Here is a 21,916-nt window from a genome sequence, read left to right on the forward strand (position 1 = left end):
TTAATTTACAAGGGACATGTAATGTTTTATACTTCTGGTGAATATAATCTGATCAATCTTACTTCCATATATGTATTTTGTATATACAGTTCCCTTTGTTAACACCTTATTTTGAAAACCGGACGTGTGTACTTCCACTAACTTTGCCAAGTTCGTCACTAGCTCTTACTGTTAGCTCCGTTCTCTTTATACATCCATGGTCAGCTCCATCGGGGCCGTTTGAAAGCATTTAACATAAATGTCAGTATATGGGTGCTCTACAATTAAAGCGTCGGCTAATTTGACCACAGAGATGAGAGTGACGGCTGGCTTGACCACACTGTACCGCAATACGACAACGTTTCCCGTCCATGACAGAGTTAGCATGCAGCTTTAGCCATGATGTCTAGCTCTGCTTTTCCTGGCAATGTGTGAAACCCAAAGTGTTTCCATACTTGACTGTATGTGTAGTGTTTACCACTTTGGATTTAACATGTGAGGATGCAGGTCGCACCCATGTGGACCCTCCGCCTTTTTCTGTTTTGTTGTCTCGGCTCGCTGTGGTTTGTTTTGGTTGACGGATACGAATGGAGATGACCTCACGTTACTCAGACTGCAACATTAAAAGCGGCAACTTCCTTCTACCTCCGCATAGACTCAAATGAAGCACATATATCGATTCTGCAATTAAAAAATCTATTTCAAAATCGTAAAAAAAAAAATCGAAACACATAGGTGATTACATTTTTTTCCACCCCTACAGGGTTGCACATCTAGTCATATTTCATAGTTATAAGAACTGACAGCCATGTCCAAAACACAAACATGCTTTGCGTCAGAATAAATAATTAATCAGTTTTATACCTGCATCTTTCCTGCTGGTTTCCAGGACATTTTGTTACAGTTTGGACTGAAATGTCTCCCTGAATGCAGGTCAGGACACTGTTTCACTTCTATTTTTGTAAGTTGTTGTTCCGCTGTTTAAATGCCAGCATTATGTATGTTGTCTCCAGTGAAGGACATTAACTTTACATACAACATCTCAGACAAACTCCAGTGTCATCAATTAACTACAAACCACAAGAAAATGTGTCTTATATTCGAGAACTACATTTATGAGTTCACACTGTCAGATATTTTTTTGAATGGAGAGGGTGCCAGCTCCTACAGAGAGTGTTGCATTATGGGTTGTTTCGGCATCTAAAATTGGATCCAATATGGTAGTGAGGATAGCATAAGTAAAATGAATGAATATGAGCATCATTCCAGGCTGTGTTTCACGCTCAGATCAAAGTGCTAAAATTACAGAGACCAATGGACTGCTGGCTCTGAGACGTCAACATTTTCAATTTGTATGCTCAGATTCTCACTCAGAACAAACTGCACTTCAGCTCTCCAACATCTATGTGGAGATGTTTGATGTTAAAGTGTTGTTTTATACACCGCAGCATCTATCTTCGTGTCTTACTTGTCTTCCATACAGGAGGTGTCAACAATAATCTGCAGACTTCTATTTCTTCATCTTCTGTTCAGTCTGAGTTTGAATAGATCCTCTGTCTGCTTCTAGATTACATACAAAACACACTGGGACACACACTTACTGACCCAGACAGTCTAAACCATACGGTATTTGTATTGTGCCATGTGAAATCCCCACTCACTGTTCCCTGCAGAGAGAAGCCTTTTATGCCCACTGTTTGTGGCAGCGGTGAGGAGCTCGCCATTGCAGAGTGATAAAACCCAAATATATTTCCTTTCTACCTGCCTCTTCATCTTTTTTTTCTTTTTTCCTTTCAACAGTTTGCTTTCAGAAGTCCAACCTGAGATACAGGAGGATTTTCAGTGCTCGATTTCTTTGATCCTCCTTTGTATTCAGTGCTTGTAATGCTGTTCATCAAGAGAAGTGCATGAACAGTATAGTGCTGATACTAAGAGTGTGTTACCTGTATCAGCTGAATGCAGAGCAGACAAATGGTGAAGGCAAAGACAACAACACAAAAACAGATGCCCAAACTCACACCTGTTGCCAGCATACAATACAGTGTGGCAAAAGACTACCAAGAGACATGAAAGAAGACATCCAGAGATTACCCAAAGTCACTCAACTCTCCTGCCACTTCAACTCTAAACTGGCACTGTTCATCAATCATACAACAAACGTTCCTTTTTCCACACTGACTACTAAAGTACAGAAATACACAACATATTGTACACGTTATGTAAAGAGTAAATGTAGGACAGAGGGAAACTACTGTATAGAAATGTTTTAGTAATTATTAGGACAGCGTATAATACAAATTGAACATTCTTCAGTTGTTCTTTTTACAAGGTAACTGAAGAGATCCTTGAGAATGATTGTAGATTAGTGCCTCCTATCCTTTACAAAGGGTCAGATTGTTTTTTTAAATCCCAAACACCTGCATTACGACTGGGAAACACTGCCACACTGAGCAGTGAGTGACGGCTACCTCGCTGAACTACTGCGTATCTCACGCGTGTGGTGTCCACACTGGCAGCGTTTCTGTTGCTGCTGCTGCCAGCCCTTTCTTTCTACATAGAGTTTGCCTTTCACAATGCTCATTTCATTTCATTATAAATGTCATTTATATTTATTTTAGATAGAAAAGAAGCGTGTACCGATTTGTAAATAAGAGTAATAATCCACAATTAAAACCCTGTACTTTATTTATTCATGGAGGCGTGCAACTCGGTGCGTTTTCTACAACACTGTCCTGCAAATATTTCAGAATAATAAGTGCAAAAATGTAAGAGGTTAATATCTTCTCACTTTGAGAATGACTTCCCCGCAGTATAAGTGGATATTTATTTTATTTCAAATTAGTTTGACTGAAACTCTGTATAGTGTAGAAGCAGCTGAGATATCAAGCATAGCTAAAACATCTTAAATAATAATAATAAAAAATAATTTTGTTTCTTTTGGACTTGAATATAGATTCTGAATGATTTTAGTTGTGCTTACCAGAGTGTGCCAGAAAGAGCAATAAAAAAGATACCATGCAATCTAAATATTTCAGATCATACTCAATAGTCTTAAATATATGGAGCTAAATCTATTTTATGGAGAAGCCTATATTAGACGGCGTGACTACAGTTGATGTTGATATCAGAGTTAGGCTCTAGTAGAGAGCAGCAGAATATGAGAGAAGTGAGCCAAACCGTGCTGACCCATGTTTAAATGGACTGATGACCGTGACTAATGCACAGCGACCACAGTCCCAAAGGCCCCACTCATTATATATGTGTGTGTGTGTACGTGTGTGTGTACATGTATGTGTGTGTTTGTGTTCTTTGCTGCTGACACTCTCCTCTGATTGGTCTAATCTCTGCTGGAAGGTGACTGGGCAAGCTGAAGTGAGCCAAGCACACACACATTTAAACTGGATGTCATTGGGAAAGACTATGGCCACTTCTTGCTGAATGTGTGTGTGTGTGTTCGTGTGTGTATTTGCACCTGGCTCAGAGCAGTTGGCAGACAGGTGTGCGTTCACTTTGGCAGAATAGATCAGAAGTCACCTCACACACAAACACAACGCCCTTCACTGCCCTGCTGAGGGAGGTGCATCAGTGGTCACTGATGCACACAGAGCCAGTTACACGCACACACGCGACAGACCAACGTATCCTCATACAACGGCTCATATCATATCTTACGAAAAGTTATTTCTCATCCACCCATCCACCCCGACCTCCTCCGTACGCGGCGTTTGTTGCTCTTTAAACTTCCTGGTTCACAATTACGTGGATTACAAACAAATTGATTCCATCAGATATATATATACAAATTCGTAGGTATAGCTTCGAACGGTGTATGAGAACAGCCAGGACAGATTGACAGACATTTGACCTTTTTAAAAATGTTTCTGTCTGATCTAAAAAGACGCTAAAGATTATAAACGTATATCACAACTAATTACAACTACCAACAAAACTCACAGCTAAATGTTCCTAAATGCCAACAGTGTATCCTCTTACAGTACACACATGAAGTCAAACACAAACACACACACAGTGTCTTCAGGGATTCTCCACTATCTGGGCAGCCAGCCTTTCTGCTGCCTTTATTCTAAAGAGAAACTCAGGCATTATAATCAAAGGTCAGCGTGGAGTATACCAAACATCTCTGGAGACCTTTGCTAGCTGAACTTTACCAGTTTAGAATGGAACTGATGGCAGAGTTACTCCATATGGCAGCAGTGTTATTCAGACATAAATTTATATGTCCAAAAATGGACAATATCCCACATATTACGAGTGTTACACACGGATTCATTGGACTTGGTTAATGGTAAATGGACTTGCATTTATATAGCGCCTTTCTGTTTTTCCGACCACACAAAGCGCTTTACATTACATGCCAGCATTCACCCATTCACACACACATTCACACACTGATGGCTGCCATGCAAGGTGCCAACCTGCCCGTCAGGATCTAAACTAAGTACTCATTCACACACCGATGGCACAGCCTTCGGGAGCAATTTGGGGTTAAATATCTTGTTCAGGGACACTTTGACATGTGACCGGAGGAGCCGGGGATCCAACCGCTCTACCTCTGATCCACAGCCGCCCCAATTGAGTGCAAAATATACAGAAAGCCCAAACCTTTGTTGATTGAGCACAGGTTAACTTAACAGTCAGTGTAGTTTATAGAGACAAATTAATAAAGGTTGGCACACCCAGATAAACTAAACCTGTTATTAACACAGTCTTATGTTAGCAGTTAATATCGCAAACAACTGAGATTCCCTACAAAATATGGGTGAACTTAACATATTTTTGCAACAAAGTGGTCCAAAGTGGTCCCTTGACCTCTGACCTCAAGACATGTGAATGAAAATGAGTTCTTTGGGTACCCACGAGTCTCCGCCTCCCCACTGACACACTGACAGCTGTTGTTGCCTGTTAAGTTTCTGGACAATATTTGTCATTGTTTTGTGTTGTTAATTGATTTCCAATAATAAATATATACATTAATTTGCATAAAGCAGCACATTTGCCCACTCCCATGTTGATACGTGTATTAAATAATCTCCCTTTAAGGTACATTTTGAACAGATAAAAATGTGCGATTAGTTTGCGATTAATCACAATTAACTATGGACAATCATGCAATTATTTGCAATTGACAGCCCTGGTTAAATGATCTCTATGGAGCCGTAGTTTGTGCTGGACCGGTTCCTATAACTCTCTCACAGTTCAATGCAAACAACTCCGTGATCGGAGCTTTCAGACTGACTGTGAGCTGCCCTCTCTGTGGCCCCGATGGTCAGAGTAATCTGAACGCTGATGAACCTCAAAGTGTGAAGTTCTCTATAGTGCTGCTGGATTAGAGACGAGTCAGAGCAGGAAGGCGTTTCCTGAGGGAGACATAGCAATTCGCTTCGACCAGCGAGCGTATTGTAGAGAAACCAGGTGATTAGGGTGGAACTGACAGGATTGGGATGAAGCCTCGCTGCTGGGAGAGAGAGAGGCAGCGCACATACACTCTCGCATTTAGACACACAAGAACGCATGCAAACATGTGGAGGCATTCTGTAGCATGCACATGGGCATAATTATATGTTGTATGTTTCCACATTACACAATCACACACATTTGCACCTGCTGGACTAACACGCACGCACGCACGCACGCACGCACGCACGCACGCACGCACGCACGCACGCACGCACGCACTGTCTCTTTAATGGGGAACTACGTCCATTTTCAAAATTCAGACAGGTTATTCCTATCGTCTAAAGCTGAAAACAGAGTATTGTGTAGAGTATTTTTACACTGTGTTATTACTATTTCGGGAGCCGGGATGTAATGTTAGCAAGCAGGGAGTGAGTGGGGGAAAAAAAAAATGTCAGGGGTGGCAAGGCTGTAAATACTGGAGGTGGGTCTGATTTCTGAGAATAGCTCATGTTCACATATATTGATTGAACTTTCCTAGGCGATGGAAATAACATATTTTAATTTTTAATTAAGTTAGGAGTTTACAGTTTGCTTCCTTTCTTTTGAACATCCAGAAAGACAGAGGAACCTTCTTGTAAATTCTTCCTCTCTGCAGTAAAGTAGCTGACTGGAGCTCGATCACATGTGCAGACAGACGAGACTTTAAATAATAAACACATTTTCCTCAACCATGTTGTTAAATCTCCTGTTTACACAGTGTCCATGTAGTTACTATGCAACAGCTGTTCTTAAGCAGGTTTCAGTGTACAACATAATTCAGATTCTATCACAATAATAAGGACAGATCATGCAACTGATGTCTCAAATCAAACAGTTCACAGATGTTCTTTAACAGCCTTTTCTGTTACTCCACTTCTGAAAGAAACAGTGAAGAATGACACGATTCTGTGGCCTTTGATCCATCTAAAGTTCAGTAATAATAGGAACAGAGATTTAAAAGCTCATGGTGTTGAATCGTGACATGTCTGTTTGGCTCCTTTGGGCTTCAGCTGCTGTATTAATAATAGTGAAAGAGACTTTCTGTCTTGCTACCAGTGAAGCTGAGCTCTCTTTGTTAAAGAGTGCTCTCTACCGCAGAGCTCTCAAGATCCCCGATATTTGATTTGCATGAGGAAGCCAGAGCTTCAACTTTTTCTGTCTTATTATCCCTGCTGTGCTGCATTCCATTGCCCTTGCTGTAACCTACAGAAATGAATGGCAGTGCGCCGCCCACGGCCAAGCTGTTCTGCTAGTCCACTATAAGTCAAGGTTTTCTCTGGAGGTGTAGCCTTGGAAGCTCTCAACAAGATCTGATTTTCACTTGCAAGCTAGCATTTTTTCCACAGTCAACCTTAACTGTGTATGACATCTTACTCTTATTTAAAACGTACCAGCTTACATGCTGCCTGAGGAATGTTTTGCCTCACATATTATGTAAACTGGTACCATTTTTTAAATATTGTACAGTTGTGTGTAAGATATTCCATTTCATATAAGTAGCAGTCTGTATGTCTAAAACATAGAAATAGAATAGGAGCAGAACGGACATTGAATGGTTTTCCATGGTCATTTGACTAGTGCAAGAGAAAATGACGATTGTTGTTAGTTGCTATGGTGACAACAGAACCCGCGTCAGTGGGGCCGTATAGTAAAGTGTGGTTGCAGCTTGCCGCGAAGAGAACGGACAGCGTAGTATTAAAAATGGCGGAATTAGCAAGCTAGCTAACTAGTCAGTCGTCCAGGGGACTGCCCATTGTTCTGAAATCCCATTGCTCCAAAAATACACACTCCCCATACAACAAACAGAAGCACATGGCTAATTATTATGCAGAATGACATCATCAAACGTTCAGGTCATGTCCATCTCTTTGCCTTGAATGCCTTCGTTGGCTGGATTGGTTGGTTAGGTTTAGGCATGAGAAGTGAGATTAGTCACGGCTGTCGTGACATTTTTCGGACTATTGGGGTGAAGGAATAATGAGCCGTCGGAACAATGGCTTGGCTGTCCGCGAGTTAGCTGGCTAATTCCACCATGCTTCAATGCTACACTGCTACACAGAAAATGGCGATAGCAATGTGCTTTCCTTCGCTGTGACAAGAGTGTGTGTGGATGAAGCCTTAGGTTGTGAAATTTGTATTAATTTACTCTGGCTCTCTAAGCTTTATAACGTTACTACTCCACTGCTTGTTTGAGTTGTGACTGTAAAACTTCCTAAAATTGTTTGTCCAACGCAAGAAAACGTAAGTTTTAAATTTGAGGAACATAAAAAAATGCATGAATATCATATGATCAAATTTAGATTATTATATGTTTTAGAATAATTATAATGATTCGATTTTTAAAGAATTACTATGATCCATTGATTAAGATTATAAATACCCTCGGATGATATTACGCATGTTCAGTTTCTGAATGGCGTACATACTGCTCTTAGATGCTTCTGATTTTCCTGTAACGTCAGTACTGACACTCTGGAAAATCACCTTTACTTTAAGTTTATTTAACAGTACCTCAAGTTGTACTGCTGAAGTTCTTCTTCTTACAGCATTTATTTGGTGCCATCTGTCCAATTCTTAGGCATGTGCCACAGAGTATTTGCACATCTCAAAATACTTGCCCCTAAATAGTGTTTAGGGGGTGTTACCTATGCTAATAATAAACAATCGGCCCCACGCCTCCAATTTATGATCAAGTGGGACTCATCATCTAACACACCTGGGTAAGAGCAGATTTGGATGGTTAAAAAAACGTTTGGTGCATCTGAAGTTGACTTCTTTTATTTATTCTCTTAACAGGAAATTAAGAGAAAACACAAGAGAAATTGAAGATATGTTGCTGCATGAGGCCCAGTATCTGTTAAAAACTTTATTCAGCTGGCCTTTAGAAGACCACAGAGTCCCTACAGCAACATGATGAATTGTCCTAATTTCCCATGTCTCAGAGGCTCTGGAGCATCCTGTTAACCCAGTGCACTGTGTTCATATATCACGTAGTAGTACCACACAGCCAGCTCTAGATTGTTCTGCCATAGAGGAGGACTATGTGGATGCAATCCTCTTTTATATAATGGCAGTGATACTGTAAATATATCACGTTATAAATGTCTGGGATCTCAACTGAGAAGCTGTTATATACTGTCATAAAATATCTTGATGGGAATCTCAGTTCTTGACTAGACCAGCAAAATAGAATTAACAAATCAGGGTATCTCTTCACACTGATTTCTGTAAATGCAACATCACCATAAAGCAGTCCTGCTCAATGCTTTGCAACGTTGCCTACACAAAGACTTGATTCATCCAGAGATACTTAGAGAATAGCTATCTCAATATATATAGTTGATAGCTTTCTATCATGTCAAAGAATACATTGTCATTGTTGACCAACCCCGTAACTTAACATATCCGGGAGATGCTTTACAACTGAAAACACAAATGTCTGAGTTTTAAGCATTGTTTTTGCCACACAATCACATCTTGATTGATACTTCATGGTTCTCATTTCTTCAACAGCTGAGGAGCCAAGCATCACTATTGACCTTATGCAACGCGCACATTTGTTCCATTTCTGGTTTTATATTTTAACTCCCGGTCACTACTGCTGGCTACAGTAGATACAAGTCCAAAGTCTCGGTCCTGATCAGTTAACACATCCTGCTATACCTTTCTCAAGGTTGGGAACACATGTCCACATTTTTGAGGGAGAATTCTGACCTGACATCAACACATTCCCTACAGATTTTGGATTAAAAAAGACAAAGCTTGGAGCAGAGTGACATATGGCGTTAACTGTCTTACACCTAGCTCAACTAGCTAAATTGTGTTGTAGCAATGAAATCTGCTGAAATTGAGGTCCGTCCGAATATTTTTTCCCCCGTACGTCCTTGGTGTGAAACGGCTTTAAGATGACTCTGTGCAAAATAATTGATCTGATAATCAGTTGATGTTTGTCAGCAGAAAAAAAGGTCTAATTTCTTGAGCTCTGTCAGTACTTCACGCTGTACATTGTATTAAAAAGCTGATCAAATATTTGCTAAAATGTAGGTGCAAGGCGATCACAGCTGCAGATGTCAATCTACACAACGTGACACATTCCTACTTCCGATGCAGACAGGACGTTAAAAGACAAAACAACAGAGCTGTAGCACTTCCTAGTTGCTGAAAGGTAAAGCAGTGAGTGAGAATGGGTAGTGAGTTTCTACATGACCGTCTACAAGTTATATATCAAAAAGACTGACACAAGTTGTATGAGAAACATGAAATGTCACTTCAATAACTACCTCATTTAAAACCATCTCCAAGCCAAACCAGAGGTGTTTCTGTTTTATTTTATCACCTCTCACCTTCTAAAATGAAATACAAAACCCAAGCAGATGATCTCTTGTATGTTAATACCTCTCCTATCTACAGCACAGAACACCCAGCAGGGATCCACAACAGCTAGAGGAGACACTACTTTCTAGATATAGTAAAGCTAAACGGTAAAGCTTCTTACGGACCAACAGAGCAGGATGGAGCAAAGTAAAATAAAACAGAAGGCTGGTGCTGAGAGGACAATGGGACAGAGCAGGACAAAACACAAAAGAGGTTATTTATTTTTTTTAAAGACTAAAAACCCAGAAGCCTGTTAGCTTGTGATCCAGTCATGCTGCTTGAAAAAGAGAGATGGATATACAAGGCCGTTAGTGTGAGTCATATCCAGCACAGGGTCAGGAAGGCTGCTCCAATAAAACCTGTTAAGAGATGCTGATTACCTAATAACACTGCACTGCGTTCATCAGATGTAGCAGCCTATAATACTTAAAAATCCACCGCAGTACTTAAAGCCACACCTGTTCTCTGATAAGTTAACTTCTGGGTTTGTCTTTGCTTCTAAAAAGCACAGACTATTAAGGGGAAATGAAGACATTTTGACAAATACTTATCTACTATTTCAAACCTAATAGGAGTCAATTTATTCTCGTGAATAGAAGGATTTTTGTAGCTTCATGAGTTGCATGGCATTTACATCTCCTAATCCATTTTTCCAGTTCTGCTTGTGAACAGTTCACAGGATGAAATACCAATCTGTTCAACGTATCCTCATATAACGGTTTGTATGATATCTTATGATACAGTTATTCATCATCCTACGAATGTCCAGCAACACGTGCCAATTTCCACACATTACTGTACATGCATACAGTCTTTTCAAAATAAACTTCCGTCTCCACAGGAAAGAAACTTGGTTAGGTTTAGGCAACAAAACAAGATCGCAGTTTGGGTTAAAATAACTACCAGAGTGGCATTACTTAAATACGGAAGTGACAAATAAATCAACAGTTTCTGGTTTCACACGAACACCGGTCTCCTGGGTAAAAGGACCACCTATCCACCCTGATCTCCTCCCGACAAGGAGTTTGTCAAATAGCAAATATCTGTCTATTCTGTAAACCTACAGACCACCTGTCTGAATGAACACCATTGCTACCGTGGATGTATAAATAGCTGATTTGTTTCGCTGTTCTGCCTTGAAAAAGATTCCGACATCAAAACATTAATTGCACATCGCATTTCCTCCAGCCACGCACATCCCACCTGTCAAGCCTCACAGATTAAGGACCACTGCTCTAAAGACGTGGGTATGAGCAAAAAGAACTACTGGTTTGTATGACGTGTTTATAGTCGTTCCTTATGGTCACACTCGAAGGTGGAGTGAAAGGCCGATCATCACAGAGAAGGCGAGACACGAACACTTTCAGACAGTCTCTTCTGGGAGGCATTCATAGTGTTGAACTCAGTTGTACACGAGAAAAGGGATAAGTTCAAATCCTGCCAACTTTCACACCTCCACACACCTGGCCTTTGCTGCATGAGGTGGGCGTGAATGCCGGATTGTCGGAGAATTACAAAAATTGGTGGACACTGACGACTATCTGAATAGCACTTCTGTTGGATGCTGATGCTTAAATTCACTGTACAGCATATTAAGTTGTCACGGCATCGATGCATGTTTGCTTTTGCAGAGTCTGGTCACAACAAACCTGTTTCTGTATTTGTTGTTGGCTCAAAACCATGTCAATTCTTGTTTTTTCATCCTTAAAAGGGGATATAGTTATGTATTGAGGGTGTTTCACAACCATTGCATCAATACACCTCTTCAAAAAGCTTTTGTTTAGTTTCAAAACAGTACTTGTCAGGGATTTAGAAATTGGTAGTAATTCCTTCATTCTTGAAAGACTTTATATATGGGTTTCATCTGACATCAGTGGGATTTCATCAACTGGAGCTACAGGGCATATTTGTATGCTTCTTAGCAGTCATGTCACCTAGTTACTATGATGTAAAGAGCATCTAAACAAGATGCAAACTGCCACAGGCTGTTTTGCATTGAAAGATCAGACCACGTGCTGCTGCGCTGGGTTACATCAAATAACAAACCATGTTACTTTTGTTACTGAGGCTATCTGCTGTGGATCAGACACCATAGGTCTTCTGCTATATGGATGTTACCTCAAACTAAAACACATGCTTACAATCAGGAGGATCTGAACAACTACAGGCTCAGTTATGACATACCAGTTTTTCTTAGATTTTTACATCATTCTGTAGCTTCACAGTGGTGTTCCTTATGTATTCAATTCTGACCATTAAAATTTTAGTCAAAATACGTATGTTTTAGTGCCAAACTGTTATTTTCCCCAAGCCCTTCTAAAAACGTTATCTCACGTTACCTTACGTAGGTTTCTGCATGACGACGCTGCTGTATATATACAGCCTTATAGTGTATTAACGTTACATACAGTAACTTCGATGACGGTCGGCACACTCCCAGTTTGGAAAAGCAGACAGGAGTCCCGGCATGGAAGCTCAGCAATGTATTGTATTGTTTGCTTACACAATAACACAAACAAAGTAACCGATCGATGCAGCGGGAGACCAGCAACTCCTGTGTTCACCGAGGTAAAATTACTGTTTTTGTGAATGGAGTCTGGTCTGGTTTTGAAGACCGCGATATAACGTCTTCAGTCCCCCATCGGAAAGGGCCATCTGATGGTGAGTTAAAGTGGTGAAAACATTCTAAATATAGCATTCACATAAAGTGATATTGGGTTTTTTTATGTATCTAAAATACGTTTTTCTGCTGCTCCCGTGAACAGCTGTTTTACCTCGCCGTCAGACAGCCCGTTCCGACAGTAACTGAAGACGCTATATTACCGTCTTCAAGACTAGACCAGACTCCATTCACAAAACAGTCATTTTACCTCACAGAACACGGGACTATACATACAACCACACTTCAAAAAATCTGAACCAACCCTTTTAGCTATTACCAAACTTAGCACAGCTAACTTTGACTGAGCTCATGCTAAGCATTCACATTTTTCATAACCTTATTGATGAGCTTACTTTGGGAACGTACGTCACTTCTTTTTGCAATGGCTGAATGGGCGTTTCCATGGTCAAGAAGCTTTGTTGCCTGATTTCACTATTTGATCCCTACGTATGTAAAAAATAAACTATGTCTACCATCATCTACCAATGTGTGAAGTTTAAACTCTGCCAGAAAATGAGTGCAAAGATAATGGATGGAGAGAAGCAGAAACTTGTTTGACTGCATGTGTAATGTGAAGGAGACTTTATGTAAATAAACTGCAGACTTTTTCTCTTTACTTTCTGCCTGAGATGTTGGTGATACAAATAACCCAACATCACCACAGCAGAGAGAGAGAGACAGGAAGAAAGGGAAGCACATATGTGGTAAGAAAAAGAAGGAATGGAGAAATCAAGAGCAAAAGTTTAAGAGGAAGAAAGTGTTAATAGTCAAACAGTCTGAGAGGAGCAGAAGCTTTCAGCCTCTCTTACCTTGACATTTGGCTTCCTCGTTGAGAATCCTCTGTACCATCCTGAAAGGAAACATAAACATGAGTGACTAAGACAGCAAAGATTCAATGGAGGGATATGAGTCATCATGACTGAATATGCAAGGCGAATTTAGCTTGGTGACGTCAACAAAAATATAACAAATAAAATAAAAACTCCATTTTAAAAGGACCAAAGCGGTGAATGGAAACCAACAGCTGCCTCACAAAGGAGAAAAAAACATTGAAAAAACCCTGAAATTTCACCATGCATCGGAAAATGGTTAGCAATACTACAGTATAAAGTATTCATGATTTGGGGTTTAAACTTGCAAAAACACAGGTATGGTCCTACAAGTCAATAAAGATTGAAATGAGTCTGAAATTCTTCCACCGTGTAAAAATAATTGATAAAAAAAATACAGTTTATATCAAAAAACTTCTCTTTTCAGAAAAGTAACCTAATAACCAAAAGATCACAGGTTTATTTCTGCAACAAGCAAATGTCTCCCCATAAAATAATATGCTACTCTGTCGACTCATTTCATGTAAAAGTCAGTTAACTTGAAGTTTAAGCCTGATGCCTGATGTGTGTTGGCAGGAAAGGGATCATATTCAAAGTCTTTTAAAGAAATGTTTTTGGTTTTGATTTAGTTGCCCTGAAGAGTATGACAGTCAGCAATCAAACAATCAATATTCATTAGCCATGGACATTTAGTCAGTAAAAGTAAAATAAAAGACTCTATTGGGTGTGTGTAGATGTCTGGGTGGGATGAGTTCATAGCCTAAGGTGTGTGTACACTTAGTGTGGATGCTTATAAATGTGCGTGATGAAAGTCAGAAAGAGACCCAGAGATAAAGACAGATTCAGTCCACTACTCTTTGCCTCAGAGAAAATCGAGACAACCGTGGATGTACAGACAAATATCACTGGATTACTTTGATACCCAAGAAAACTTAAAAACTAGGGCTGTCAATCGAATAAAATATTTAATCGCGATTAATTGCATAATTGTCCATAGTTAATCGTGATTAATTATCACAAATTAATTCCAAATTAATCCCACATTTTGTTATCTGTTCAAAATGTATCTTAAAGGGAGATTTGTCAAGTATGAAATTCTCTTATCAACAAGGGAGTCGGCAAATATGCTTGTTTTATGCAAAAGATTTGTATATATTTATTACTGGAAATCAATTAACAACACAAAACAATGATACATATTGTCCAGAAGCCCTCACAGGTACTGCATTTAGCATAAAGAATATGCTCAAGTCATAACATGGCAAACTGCAGCCCAACAGGCAACAACAGCTGTCAGTGTGTCAGTGTGCTGACTTGACTATGACTTGCCCCAAACTGCACGTTATTATCATAAAGTGGGCATGTCTGTAAAGGGGAGACTCGTGGGTACCCATAGAACCCATTTTCATTCACATATCTTGAGGTCAGAGGTCAAGGGACCCCTTTGAAAATGTCTATGACTCACACAAGTTTTTCCTTGCCAAAATTTAGTATAAGTTTGGAGCGTTATTTAGCCTCCTATGTGACAAAACAGTATGACATGGTTGGTATTAATGGATTCCTTCGGTTTTTGTAGTTTCATATGATGCCAGTATCTTCACTCTATATTTAAAACTGAGCCCGCTACAACCTAAAGATTGCAAGTTGCATTAATGAAATTAGTGGCGTTAAAACGAATTTGCCTTAACACGTTATTGTTGTTTTTTTTGACAGCCCTATTAAAAACCTGATGATTCTCAGGCAAGTTCTGGAGTTATAAGCAGCTTTTTTATGATTTCATGGCAGAGTTATGGTTCATTTGCGTTGGAAATTGGTGATAACTCAAACATCATCAGCAGAAATCTGTCACTGCTCAGCCCTCACAGTTTGAAGAACAAGATCAGCGACATATAGGGAGCCGGGACAAGTTCTGGGTTCACACTGCTAACCCTGCATGACCTACTGTATAGTACATTTTGTGTGTGAGTGTGTGTGCGTGTGGATATGTGATGATCCCCCTCCTCCTTCAGGTCTCAGCACAACGGTTCTTTCCGCATGGACGGACATTAATCAGATGGCTCTGCGGAGTAGAGAGCTGTCATGAAAATTGACTCAACTTGAAGTAAAACCTTGACAGCTGAAAATGACTTGTATCCAGGGACTAAACATGTAGAGGGGAGCTCCCAGACATCCTCCCAGACTGTGGGGACATCATTTGTCTCCATTCAAGTGGAAATAAACATGATTGTGTCTCCTGCTCTTGGAAATTTAAGGCTTGCTGGCGACTGTCTGTGACAGAGTGAAGCAAAAGAGACATTTATTTATATCACAATGTTGCATATTATTATCCTTTGTCTGTGTGTCGAAACAGGTCGGGTGTGTTGTTAACATCGCTGCAGACCCCTCACGCCTTTTACATGAGCCGATCCCCGCACTGGCGACTTTGGGGCACACTGAGGAGTCCGCCTTGGACGACAGTCACACAGAGAGCAGGGGCCCCGAGAGAGGGTGCAGCGAGCATTTAGAGCCACCTTTGCTCCGGGTCCTTTCCAAGCCAACCTAGAGCTGGTCGTGGTGTACTGCCGTTGACGAAATGCGCCCGAGGGTCACCGCCAGGGGAGAGGTCCCCACGAGTGGATTCTCCCACACGCAGTCGTCCCTGACCAGCCGAGTTGAATCCCTGAGCAGACTGGGTGGAGCCCACCAGTTTACCTTTCAATGGTTTTACACCCCCTTGAACTCTCTCTTCAAAGTATTTTTCAACTGTCCCTTAAGGTACTTAGCCTTATTTATTAGTATTTAGCCTTAGGTGGAGTTTACCACCCATGTTAGGCTGCAATACCAAAGTCAAGTCAAGTCAATTTCATCTATACAGCCCAATATCACAAATCACATTGCCTCAGGGGACTTTACAATCTGTACAGCATAGAGAGGTGAAGTCCCGCCCCTTCTGGTGGACCACCATGGGACCTTATTTTGGAAAGTCACAAGAGACACATATTTTTTTGATCTCGTTTGAATTGCGCCATGAATCACACATATGATGTTTATCAATTAAAAATAAATTTTGCAAGTCAAGAAAGTCACAGTTTGTTGTAAAACTGTTGAAGTATAAGATCTTAGAAAGACCAAATACCCAAAAGTTGCGTGAGTGACGTCTCTCTTTCTGATTATTGTGTGTTTCGTACTCGGATGTACTCACACCAGCAACGGGTCTGATCGTTCTTTCGCTTCCCGGCTGATAAAAAGACCAGGAGCCGCTGGATAAAACACATCAGGTAAGATAATGTTTCATTTGTGCGTGGTCATAGCTAAGTTAGCTAGCTAGTTAGTGTTGGTGACGATATGTTGTATGTTGTGCGGGACGACAGATGTAGTTCACTGAGCGGTTTCACACAAAACTAAATGATACTACGACAAACCTACGACAAACTGAGACTGTCTTGACTTGCAAAATTATCTTTTAAATTGACGAACATCATATGTTTGATTCATGGCACAATTCAAACGGGATCAAAAAATTATTTGTCTTTCGCCTTTTTCTACTCTACATATTTTTCCCGAAATAAGGTCCCATGGGGTCCACCGGAAGGGGAGGGACTTCGCCTCTCTATATACGACACCCTCTGTACTTGGAACCTCGCATCAGATAAGGAAAAACGCAACAAAAAGAAACGTTGGTGCAATGGGGGCTGTTAACGTCCTTACTCTGTCCACGGGCTGAGCGTCGATCAGAAGGACTCAAGCCCTCGAGCAACACCGGGCAAGCGGTCTTCTATTCGTACATATCCTCAATCTGCTCGTCGCATGGGGATTTGGCGCTGGGCACTTCCCTCGCCGCTTCTGGGGGAATCCTATTCAGTTTCTTTTCCTCCAATTAGTAATATGCTTAAATTCAGCGGGTTGCCTCATCTGATCTGAGGTCGTACCTTCATAGACTAACACAGTGTACACTGCTACAAAAGCCGATTTCTTTATACTTTTATTAATTAGTTAACAATATCTGATATCTAAATCACCACAATGTCCACCTTGTGCTCCATAACAAACATATTTTAACACAGTTCTGTAAAGAAAATGTTTTTTAATTTTCTAAAAGATTGTAAAATAATGGCACCTATCATGAAACTGTAATTTCCCTGATAATCAAACATTTAGAAACGTGTCCCACTGACACTGCATTGGCCAGGATGCTTCATATTAACTTCCATCTTTTCTTCTTGCAAAATCACGAGATTCATTTCTCAGCAGTTCCCCATAATCTGATATGAATATGGAAATGAAGGCTTAATTGGCTGGTTACTTAATAACCAATCAAGATTCATTTATCACCCTCGTTAAGATGGCTGTGTTTACTCCCCAGCCTCTCATCTATATGGAAATCAGACTGGGGTTGGACCAACAGTGTCTGGGCCTATTTGTAAGGGTTGAATGAGGGTGTGTGTGTGTAGCTGAGTGAGTTTACTGCATCTGTAAGAGATTCCAAAAAACACAGAAGGACGGAAAGACGGGGTAAAAACATTGATTTGTATGTGTGAGTGTGTACATGATTATTCTATATTTGTAAGAGCAGAGATGACGGAGCAGGTGTTTGTGCGTGGCACATCCATGTGCACACAGGTGCATGTTGTACCTAATTTGTCTGTTGTCATACAGCCTCTCTCTGAAGAAGAGTAATCATCTCGCCTCCCGTATCCGAACGGCTCACTGAGCGGCTATTAGAATAATCATTTTGCACCGTTATCAAATTCACAATAATAATCTTGGTGAATCATCTCTAAGTGGAGGGCAGAACTCGAGGAGACACTTTTGTCGAGTTGCTGCAGGTTCACACTGAACTCATTATGAACACAGCATTATACCATAGATGCAGGTTTCAAATCAGCCAAATATGAGTCTTAAATGATGCTTCATATCCCTGTAGAGCACATCTCAAGCTAGTTTATGAAAAAGGGAATTGCTTGTTGATGCAGTAATAGTACCCAAGAAGGCGTTTCTCATTGCGATTACGGTTAGGACGGTTATGTGATTCAATAGAGGTGTGAGCTGCAGCTGAGCCACCGAGCCACTCTGTGAGCACAGCATCCTCACTTCACACGACACTGCCAATTCCCAAGTATTGATGGATCCCAGTCAAATCAGTATACTGTGCAAACATTAATAAAAAGCAAGCCAAGGTAAAGATTGCTAACTATCACCATGGTTACTTTATTGGTTGTCATAGCAACATATAAAGAATACTTAGGAAAGCTTGATCAGAAGCATCCACACTGTTGGTTGCCTGACAACCAGACACTTTTCCATCTTTCTGCCTGTCAGCTTTTTTTTATGCCTCCGCGCCGGTGACAGCTGTGACAGGAGGCATTATGTTTTTGGGTTGTCTTACTGTCCGTCTGTCCATCCGTCCGACCGACCCATTATCATGAACGCAATATCTCAAGAGCTTTGGCACAAACGTCCACTTGGACTCAAGGATGAACTGATTAGAATTAGGAAGTCAAATTATATGCTGATTATGACAATTTCCCACGAATGTCTTAAAGGTAGGGTCAGTAATGCTGAGAAACTAGCAATAGGACACTAGATGATAAAAAGAACCAACCGAAAAACCCCACCCAACTCTTTTCCAATGAAAGTAGCTGGCAGCACTAGCTCCGACAGTCCCTAAATCTACCAAAAGAGTCACAAAGTCGGCAACACTGACAGTCCATCCCTTCAGGCCTTCGTCAAAAGCCACTCCCCCAAAATTATCATTATGAACGTAAACAACAAACATGGCTATTGTTAGGACTCACAGCTGTCTAGCTATCAGCTTATGGAAGAATCCAGTGACGCGCAATGAGTGCACTCTACGGACAATCATGCAATTAATCGCGATTCAATATTTGAATGGATTGACAGCCCTAATAATGACTCGTTACCCACATCAAAATCTCATGTCATATCTCGTCACGGCCTGGTTGTTTAATATTCAAAGCTCTCTCCTGGACATCCACAACAGCAGCAGTTTGCTATAAAAGATTTGCTATAATGAGAGGCTGTTCTTAGCTGTGACTACGGGCTCTTCAGTAATGCTGACAGTACTTACAGTCAAACTCTCATACTTTAAATTACTGCTACGGCCTTAATCGAAGTCTAATGCTTCCTCAAGTGTTATGACTGTAATCTATATTTCAAGAATGGAACTTGGGAATTGCATTCCCGCAGCCTGGCTGCCATCTCCATATCACTGTCATTACAGTCATTGAGTTTGTGTCTGGGGAGGATAACTTTGCGTTAGTGCAGGCAGAGAAGTGCTAGCCACAGTGCAAGAGGGCAGGGGAAGCCAATTTTAAGAAAGATTTACCTAGCATCTTGAACACTCGGTGTACTTTCTGGATATAAGCTCTGCAGTATTTCTGCAGCACACACATATAGTCCTAGATGGTTTTCTAATGTTCATTCAGAAGGGTAGAGAAATGAAAGTTAAGGAAAACTGTAACGGAAATATAAATAGAAAATCACTGAGAGCATTTCTTAGTCAGCACGACTGGAGAAGGTTTTTTGTTAAAACCATATTAAAAAATGTTTACCTCAATATAAATAACTGACACAAACACTATTCTCTAATAAATATCTGTTCCGCGCTGCTAGCCAGCCATTGTTTGATTGTTTGGAGGGTATTTTCTGAAACTGTATTTGCATGCTCAGATAATGACAGAGGCTGGGGGAATCTTGAAATTGCCACGGGGACCTTGGACAAAAGTTAGCCCTGGTTTGCCCTGATAATCACTGTGTGGTAAAGCTGTGTTGCCAGCCTTGTGCCACGGGGGCTCAGATAATAGCCCATGTCCCTCGCTGGAGGGGTTGCATTTCATAACAAGGGCAAATTAGAAGCTGATTGGATGCTATGAAGTTAGTTCAGGGTTGAGTATGAGGCTGGTCAATACAAGCAGACAATAAGAGAGGACAAACATGTTGAGGAGAGGAACTGGATAAAAGAAGAGGGTAGAGAGGAAAATGAAGATGACTGGGGAGAGAAAGTGAGGAGGATTGTAGGAGATGACATTACTTGTGGGCATCTCCCTCCCCGGGTAAAGAAAGGCCCAATCAGCCCCTGGCACTGGATCGACGGTAGCGGCCTGCCCAGCTGTGGCTAATGAAGCACATACTCACTCATTATCTGCAAAAAACAACACTTCCTGGCTTCAGACACATCCTGGATTGAGTTGCTAATTTCTGTGAGTCAAAGTAGGAACAGAAACGGGAGCAACATCGGTTAATAACTTGGGCTGTCGTCCAGGCCTGCGCTTACCTATCACAGGCCCATTATTCGAGAGAACTGTGGATGCAGTAATGAGTATTACTTGATTTTACTGCGTGCATTTGTGACAACACAGCCGCAGCAGCATTAATGGAAGCAGTCCTATCTGATGCCCTCATGAAAATCTGGGGGAAACGGAGCTTGATTCACCGGGGCAAAGAGCTACAATACTGCTGCTCTGACTGTTGACTACCTCCATCTAGAAGCCAAACTGTATAACTAATATTTCTTAAATACTTTCAGTACATTTAAGATAAGGCTGCACAAAGTAACTCAGCAGTATGTTTTTTACAGGCACTCAGGAATTGATGCAGGAACTATTGGTGGCAAAAGAAGCTCCATACAGGTGCTATACACGTCTCCAAATGTCAACCGTCTTGACTTATCGGCTACTTTCAGCAATTTACGGAAATGTGATTAAAGCAGCAGTAGGCGAGATTGGAGCAAATATTATTAAAAAAAGTTATTTTTATAAAACGGTCACTATATCCTGACAGTAGTGCATGAGACAGATAATCTGAAAAAAATCATATGCCTCTGTGTCCTCCGGTGTCCTCAGATGATCCTAATGGCATATGTAAGATTTCACAGACCGGAGGAAAACAACCAATCAGAGAAAGTTTGTGACCTGGCCACCAAGCACCGCCCACCAGCCAGAGCAAACTTTCTCTTTTAATTTACAGCTAAACAGTACACTACAAGATGTTTCTGAAAATATTTTACGAGAGAAATAGGCATTAAAGTAACAGGACATTGATTCATATTTGATCCGCTCTGCCTAGTTTGACCATTTGACAGACCGTTCACGAGTGATTGACAGCTGCTTCTGTTGAATGAACAGCCAATAGGAATGCTCTCTCTCTGAAATGACCTGTGATTGGCCAAAGTCTGCTGTCATGGGCTAGATTTTCTAAAGCCTGAAAACAGAGCCATGAGGAAGTCTAGTTTTCTCTCAGAAAACAGAAAACAGTTCTTAAAGCTCTTAAATTTGACAGTCAGCAGCGAGCATTTTGGTAACCTATGCCTCGGCCGCTATGCGATCTTTCAGAAGTTGTAAGGTTCAGTTTTAAAGCTACAGTGAATATACTGGCATCATATGAAACTAGAAACTAGAAACCTAAGGAATCTATTGGTACCAACCATGTCATGCTAGCTTGTCGCAAAGGAGGATAAATAATGCTCCAAACTTACGCTAAATTTTGGTGAGGAAAAACTGGCATGGCCTTTTTCAAAGGGGTCGCTTGACCTCTGACCTCAAGATATGTGAAGGAAAATGGGTTCTATGGGTACCCAGGAGTCTCCCCTTTACAGACATGCCCACTTTATGATAAT

At 40.8% G+C, this 21,916-nt stretch overlaps 1 protein-coding gene across 1 annotated transcript in view; it reads right to left on the reverse strand.

The window, feature by feature from the left end:
- Positions 1 to 21,916, reverse strand: part of LOC119485197 (dedicator of cytokinesis protein 3-like) — a 228,634-nt gene that overhangs the window by 110,647 nt on the left and 96,071 nt on the right. The window contains exon 3 of the mRNA XM_037764582.1: positions 13,282 to 13,322. Within this exon, the coding sequence (XP_037620510.1) occupies positions 13,282 to 13,322 (41 nt within the window). The remainder of the gene's footprint in view (positions 1 to 13,281; positions 13,323 to 21,916) is intronic.

This window comes from Sebastes umbrosus, chromosome 1 (assembly GCF_015220745.1).
Source record: "Sebastes umbrosus isolate fSebUmb1 chromosome 1, fSebUmb1.pri, whole genome shotgun sequence".
Lineage (NCBI taxonomy): Eukaryota > Metazoa > Chordata > Actinopteri > Perciformes > Sebastidae > Sebastes > Sebastes umbrosus.